Here is an 8,039-nt window from a genome sequence, read left to right on the forward strand (position 1 = left end):
TTTTCTTTTTTTTTTTTTTTTTTAATTTTATTTATTTATTTATTTATTTATTTATGGCTGTGTTGAGTCTTCGTTTCTGTGCTAGGGCTTTCTCCAGTTGCAGCAAGCGGGGGCCACTCTTCATCGCGGTGCGCGGGCCTCTCACTATCGCGGCCTCTCTTGTTGCGGAGCACAGGCTCCAGACGCGCAGGCTCAATAGTTGTGGCTCACGGGCTTAGTTGCTCCGCGGCATGTGAGATCTTCCCAGACCAGGGCTCGAACCCGTGTCCCCTGCATTGGCAGGCAGATTCTCAACCACTGCGCCACCAGGGAAACCCTCCAATCATTTTCATACCCTATGTAACCAGCTTGTCGAAGGAGCTCAGAGCAGCTGCTCACCTGAGTCTGCCTGCTCTCCCTCCTGAGAGTGTACTATCAATTAATAAATCCTCGCTTTGCTTTCTTAGCCTCTGTGTCTCATCTCTGAAATCTTTCTGGGATGAGACAAGAACCTACTCTCCAGTAACAGAGGCAGTTTTGTGGAATTGAGCCCTTAACCTGTGGGGCCTATGATAACTCTGGGTAGTTAGTGTTAGAATTGAATTGAATGTAGGACACCCAGTTTGTTTCAGAGAATTGGTTGTTGTGGGGAAAAAAGCCAACACATTTGGTGTCAGAAGTGGTAAACACAACACACAAAGGTTTTCTTGAATTGACTTTTGAGCATGATTTTGATGGAACATCTATTTAAAGGAGGATATATTTCAGGTTATTGTTGGGCTTTCCCATTCAGAATAAAGCATCATTTTCTTACATTCTTTTGGACAAAATGGCCCTCTTCAGAAGTCTCCTCAAAGCTCCTTTAACATCCTTGTTCCTCAAGGTGTAGATGAATGGGTTGGCCATGGGAGTAATAACGCAGTTAAACAGCATCAGAACTTTGATGACATCTTGAGGGCTGTCCCCTGAGGGCTGCATATAGATGTAGATGCCAGAGCCATAAAATAAAGACACCACCAGTAAGTGTGATGAACAGGTGTTGAAGACCATAAGTCTCCCATCAGCAGAAGGGATTTGAAATACAGCTTGGGCAATATAACTGTAAGAGACAAGAATCATGGAGAGGGGACCCATTATCAGGAAGGTGGCCACCACTGTAAGCTCACTGACTGTGGTGTCCACGCAAGCCATCTTAATTAGACTGGGCAGCTCACAAAAGAAGTGGTCCAATTCCTGGTTCCCACACAGGGGCAGCTGGACTGTGAGTGTGGACTGCAGTAGTGAATTGGCCAGACCAATGAGCCAAACAGTGCTGGAGAGCTGCCAGCAGAGCTTGTGGTTCATGATTACAGAGTATCTCAGAGGCTTACACACAGCCACATAGTGGTGTAAGGCCATGGTGCCAAGCAGGACACATTCAGTACAGCCTAGCCAGTGAAATGCATAGGCCTAGGTCATACAGCCTATATAAGTGATGTTCTTCTTGGGCCCCCCCCCCAAGTTGAACAGCTTTTGGGGTAGAGCTGTGCTGGTGAAACAGAGGTCCAAAAAGGAGAGGCTTGTGAGGAAGAAATACATAGGACTTTGGAGTTGGGAATCTATTTGAGAGACCAGAATAATAGCAACGTTTCCCAACAGTGTGAACATGTAGGAGATTAGGAGGGCAAAGAAGAGAGGAAGATCCAACCACGGATATTTGGTAAAGCCCATGAGAATGAAATCCTCTGGAAAACTTTCATTCATGTGCTTCATTGAATTTTGCTGGGAGACACCCGCTAAAATCAAGGAAGAGAAGGGTGATTTTAAAAACCCTGAGTTGGCAGAAGTTTTGACGATAACAGGAAAAAAATACTTTTATGGGGGAGAAATGGGGTACACCCTCAGTAGAAATCATAACAACATTAATGCCTATAATAATTATAATTAATAAGTCACATTTGAAAAATCCTTTCAGTAGAGAAAGTGGTTTCATTTTTTCCCCCCTAAATCAAAGCCCTATGTGATGGGTTAGTGGACATTCATTATTAGTTATGGCTCTTCTGTATGATTAAAGAAGCCAATGGGAGGTGGTCTTCTCCCAGCTACCTTGCAGCTAAGGGAGTGTGTGACCTAAGAGGTGGGGTCGTGGGGAGGTGCTTAGGTCATGAAGCTAGAGCCTTCATGTATGGTCTTAGTGCTCTTATAAAAGAACCCACAGCGATTCCTGTCCTTTCCACCATGTGAAGTTACAGCTACAAGGTGCTATCTATTAACCAAAAAGTGGGCTCTTACCAGACACTGAAACTGCCAGTGCCATGATCTTGGACTTCCCAGCCTCCAGATCTGTGTGATAAATGTTGCAATAGGTCTCCTGGTCTCTGGCATTTTGTTATAGCAGCCCAAATGGACTAAGACATATGTCATCAGGGAAATACAAATTAGAACAACAATCAGATTCTACTACACACCTATTAGAGTGGCCAAAATCGAGAACAATGACACCCAATGCTAGCAAGGATGTGGCACAATAGGAACTCTCATTTGCTGGTGGGAATACAAAATGGTAGGGCCACTTTGGAAGACGGTCTGGCAGTTTCTTACACAACTAAACATACTCTTACCATATGATCCAGTAATCACACTCCTGGGTATTTACCCACATGAGCTGAAAACTTACATCCACACAAAAGCCTGCACAAAGATGTTTGCAACAGTTTTACTCATAATTGCCAAAATTTGGAAGCAACCAAGATGTCCTTCCGAAGGTGAATGGATAAATAAACTGTGGTATACCCAGACAATGGAGTACTATTCAGCACTAAAGAGAAACAAGCTGTCAAGCTATGAAAAGACATAGAAGAACCTTGAATGCTAATTACTAACTGAAAGAAGCCAATCTGAAAAGGCAATATACTGTATGATTCCAGCTATCATACAGTATGTTTGGAAAATGCAAAACTATGAAGACAGTAAAAAGATCAGTGGTTGCCAACGTTTAGGAGGGAGGGATGACTAAGTAGAGCACAGAGGATTTTTAGGCAGTGAGACTACTCTGTATGATATTATAACGGTATATACATGTCATTATACATTTTTCCAAACCCATAGAATGTACAATACCAAGAATGAACCATAATGTAACTGTGGACTTCGGGTGATTATGATATGTCTGGGTAAGTTCATCAGCTCTAACAATTGTACCACTTTGGTGAGGGATGAAGGTAAAGGGGGAGGCTATGCATGTGTAGGGGCAGGGGTTATATGGGAAATCTTTGTACTCTTGCTGAGTTTTGCTGTGATGTGAAACTGTTCTAAAAATAAAATCTTAAGAAAATTGTGATACTCCCTTACTGAGTGGGATGCAGAGTAAAAGGAATAATTCTCCTGATGGCCCTCTCCATACCCATCAGGTAAACAGGGTTCGATTGCTGCAGGCTCTGCCAGGGCAAGAAACATTACAGGTCCTTGCTAATTTGGGGCAGAAATTTGGAGACTGTATATGGGAATGAATTTTGAGAGCGTTTGACCCAAGAAATTAGATATGAATTTGTCATAATTGTTACCTTTACCAGAGAGACTTGTTTCAATTTACTGGCTGGAGCCATGAGTATGGTTTTAATTGTTTTTTTTTTTCTCTGTTGTTTTAGTCAACACTAAAACCTGGTCACTTTAAAGTGACCCATCTAAATGATGCTGATTTGTCAGAATTCCCTTAGCATATAGTAGAAGGACCCTGAAGATGTGTGTGGATTATGTAATAAGAACAGACTGGTGTTGAGGACAAGATCCCTTGTCATGTCTCCAAAAACAAACAAACAAAAACAACAGGAATTGTACCATCTGACCATCTGTGAGAATTGAGAAGAGATTTTTTTTTTTTAGGTAACCATAGTTCACTAAATGATTCCACTGTGACTAATGTTTATGCAGTCGTGAAAGTGTAAACTCTCCATGCTGATATAACCAAAAAGTATGATATAAGAGTATCTGGAGAATAAGGCATAGACATTCTCTCTCTCCCTCTCTCTCTCTCTCTCTCTGTCTCTTGTCCTCGCTCTTTCTCTTTGTAATGTAAGGGTTAAAAGTTCTCATTTTTTATAGTAAGTGATAAATAAGTCATATTTAAAACTATAAAAAACCCACAAATAGAATAAAGACTTGTTATTAAGAAGTATGGGTAAATAAAAGAAAACACTGAAATTATTAAAAATGTGTTAACTTGGGAGACCAGGAATTGAGAGTGAGGAATGATGAAGAAGGGAACTGCTATTTTTCATTATAAGCCCACAGTATTATTTTATTTTTTTAACTTTGATCGCATATGTCTTTAATATAAATGAAAATTAAATAAGAAGGAATGGAAGGGATCTGAATATTTGTCAATGATGGTGAAGGCATTAGAGTCGTATACATTGTTTGAAAGCGTGGAAAGCACACATCATCACTTACTGCAGCATAGGGTGCATAACATGGTGTAGTGGAAAACCAGGTTGCAAAAATAACTTGGGTCCAGGATATGGAAAATCTTGAACACTAGGTTAAGGAGTCTGATCAAATGAAGATTTTTTTTTTCAGAAGAGGTGTGAAATGATTGGAGCAGCATTTAAAAACATTTATTATGGCTGAATAACGAGGGATTCAAGAAGAGACTGGAAGCTGGGAGCTCAGTGGGGAGGCTACTGCAAGAGTCTATGGGAGAGAGGCTGAGAACGTTAGCTCAGATAGTGGCGGTGGGAATCAAGAGCAAGGTATGAATGTAGGAGAGAGGAAGGAGCTGAAAGAACATTTGAAGTTTTAATTTGAGGCGCTGAAAGAATGGAAATTCAATTAAGAGAAAGAAGCATGTATATGAGGATTGATCAGAATACGTGATTTAACTAAAAAAGACCTCCCCAAAAAGATAAATTTAAAGCTTGACCTATAACAATTGGCCCTGAGGGTCCATTCACCAGAGGATGGATTCCTGCTTCATCCAGACACCTCTAGGTCAATTTGACAAACTACACATTTACATACAACCACTTGACTTCATGGCTAGGATGGTTTGTTGCAGCTGTTTAACCACCAAGGACAGGGACGGGGACAGAAAGAGGGAGAGGCAAGGGAGTATGTCTCCAAAAACAGAAAAGATAATCGCCTGCATTTGCCAGGAAGTTCATGCATTTGTGTATAAAATGGCTGAGGAAAAGAGAAAAACAAGATCCCATTACCCCACACCCCACCTCGCAAATCCTCAATATTTTATCATTGGTTATTCTTTATATTGTTTGATCCTCAAATTTATCTTCAGAGTAGTGGCATTTATTATTTATTTATTCATTCATTCATTCACTTTAAAGCAAAAAGATAAAAACTTTATTACTGGGAAATTCTTGCTGGTTTTCACATAGGGATGTGACAAAAATGACAGAGTATTGGTTTTAGAGAATTGATTTTTAGTGACTTGACCTGCTTTCTCATTCCTCCCCATCTCCTAGATAATTGGATTTTTTGGACATAATTCTGGGATCAACATAATTTTGAACAAGTGACAACCATTGGTCTGGCATAACGAGAATTCATTTAGCTCATGGAGGCATCTTACCCTGCCTGATATTGCCAAAACTCAGAACCTTCATTTTCTGTCTCAAAACAAAACGCAATACCATCTAGGCTGGTGTGAATAGAAAGAGACATCACTAGAACTTACCTCTTCTTATTTGAATTTGTATTAAGCAAATGTGTTTAGCTATAGAAGCTTAGTCAGGAGAAAGTTTGCAGAAGGGTTGGATTCCAACAGTCCTGAGAGAGGGAAGCAAGTATGATCAGGTCAGCACTTCAATAAAAGCCACCAAAGGTCTTAATATGGCAGGTAGGGTGAATGTGATTCTGGAGGCATTGGATAATCTCTCCTGGTTCCAAATCTGATTCAAAGGCAGATAAAACAAGTTCACACCCAGTGTGCCAGTGATCCCATAGGGGCTGTCACTGTTGAATTAATCTCTCTAGAGACAGTATCTATCTTTTATTTATACTTTTGGTTGTGATTATAGATTGCATCAGTTCTTCCACTCATTAATCCCATCTTAATAGCAAGGGAGAGCAGGATTTACCCCAATAATTTTCAGAAAGAAAACAAATATAGTGCTATTAACAGTAATGATGATAATAATGGCTTAACACATTCTAGACAATTTATATGAATTGTCTCCTAACAACTCCTTGAGGTGGGTACTATTATTGTCCTCATTTTATAGTTGAGGGACTTAAAGCTTAAAAAAGGTAAGTAATTTGTCCAAGGTTCATAAGGCTCACACACTTCCAGAATTCACACACCAACTGGATGCTCTGCAAATGTCATGAGTAAACATAGGATTTTTAAATATCTGTAGTGTTTGGGGTACGTGCTTATTTGGTCTTTTCAACCATATTGAAAGCTCCTTGGGGGCAAGGTTTATGTCCTCTTTTTCAACTGGCTAAAGCACAGTGCTGATCAAATTAAGATCCTCCTCTTATTTCTTACGAATGCAGGTATAATATCCACATCTCCATCACATGAAGACCATCTCAGAGCAGGTCACTCCTCAGAACAAGGTAGAACTAAAGAAGCAACTGAATAAGTACTTTAAAGGACAAATCCTTGCCTAATTGTCTGACAATGCTTTTTTTTCCCCTTTTTTATACTTTGTATTTTAATTTTGGGGGGATGTTAATTTTACAATAAAAATTATTTTTATTCATGAAATCGTTCACTCTTTTAAAAAAATAGTTTGTACATTTGGTGCCATGTTGAGAATGGCCTTCTCCACCTCAAGATATTATAAATATTACCTACATTTTGTGCAATATTTTATGGTTTTACTTTAAATATTTTATAACAGTATTTTCTGTTTTTACATAAATATTACATATTTTTACATTTAAATCTTATTACCTGATACAAAGTGTCTGACAAAACTTTTATCTCAACACTTTCTTCACATCCAAAAACTCCCTTTTCAGGCTGAACTTCAAAAGTTATTAGATGCTGTCATGACTGAGTTGTTACTCAGAGCTAGGCCATACAGTCCTCCCTCTTCCTACTTGTTATGGACTGGATGTGTTCTCCCAAAATTCATATTTGGAGGCCCTAACCCCTAATGTGACTACATTTTGAGACAGGGCCTTTTAGGAGGTAATTTATGGTTGAATGAGGTCATAAGGGTGGGGCCCTAATCCAATAAGACTGGTGTCCTTATAAGAAGAGGAAGAGACACCAGAGCTACCTTCTGCTCTCGCTCTCACTCCCATTCTTCCCTTGCACGTACAGAGGAAAGCCATGTGAGGACACAGTCAGAGGGGGCCTTCTACAAGGCACAAAGAGAGGTCCCACCAGAAACCAAGTCTGACGGCACCTTGATTTTGGACTTCTAGTTCCAGAACTATGAGAAAATAAACTTCTGTTATTTCAGCCACCCAGTCTGTGATATTTTATGGCAGCCCTAGCTGACTAATACACTGTGTTTAAATCTAAAGAATCAGGGCATGAAGACAGCATGTCCAAGGCAAAAAAACAAAACAAAAAACCAAAACCAACCAAACAAACAAACAAACAGAGCCTAGGAGATGGAGAAGATTATTTCAGTTTGTTAGTTATATGGCCTGCTCATTTTTTTGTGGAGAACCTCCTATATAGATTTCTGAGGTTTTATTTTATATTTTCCTCCTCCCTAAGTTAAACGAGTTAAGCAACTGTTCACTGGGCTGATTATCTTCTAGCAGAAAACAGACAGTTATCTCAGGATCCCTAACCCCTAGGACTAAGGTTTGAGATCAGTCTAAGTTGCTTAATTTTATTTAGCTCTGCGGCCAAAAACTTCATTCTTGACTCTAATCAAATAGAAGACAGATATCATGAGAAAAGCATGGATTCCAGAATCAGACAGACCTGAGTTTGAAATTGAACTTTGTCACTTACTCCGTTACTGTGAATATTATTGAATCTGTTTCCTCATCTTCAAAGCGCTGATTATAACACATATTTGACAGGATTGTTGGGCTGATTAAATGACAGCATGTCTGGAAACTCTTGGAATGTAGTAGACTTCCAATAATCCTAACTA

The 8,039-nt window shown here is 39.6% G+C and overlaps 1 protein-coding gene across 1 annotated transcript; it reads right to left on the bottom strand.

The window, feature by feature from the left end:
* Positions 1-7: 7 nt before the first annotated feature.
* LOC309638950 (olfactory receptor 2G3-like) lies at positions 8-1,458 on the bottom strand. Its single transcript, XM_082415522.1, has one exon. The coding sequence runs from the start codon at positions 1,375-1,377 to the stop codon at positions 790-792; it is 588 nt and encodes a 195-aa protein (XP_082271648.1). The 5' UTR covers positions 1,378-1,458; the 3' UTR covers positions 8-789.
* Between the last annotated feature and the right edge of the window lie 6,581 nt (positions 1,459-8,039).

This window comes from Balaenoptera physalus (assembly GCF_965194825.1).
Source record: "Balaenoptera physalus genome assembly, chromosome: 11".
NCBI lineage: Eukaryota > Metazoa > Chordata > Mammalia > Artiodactyla > Balaenopteridae > Balaenoptera > Balaenoptera physalus.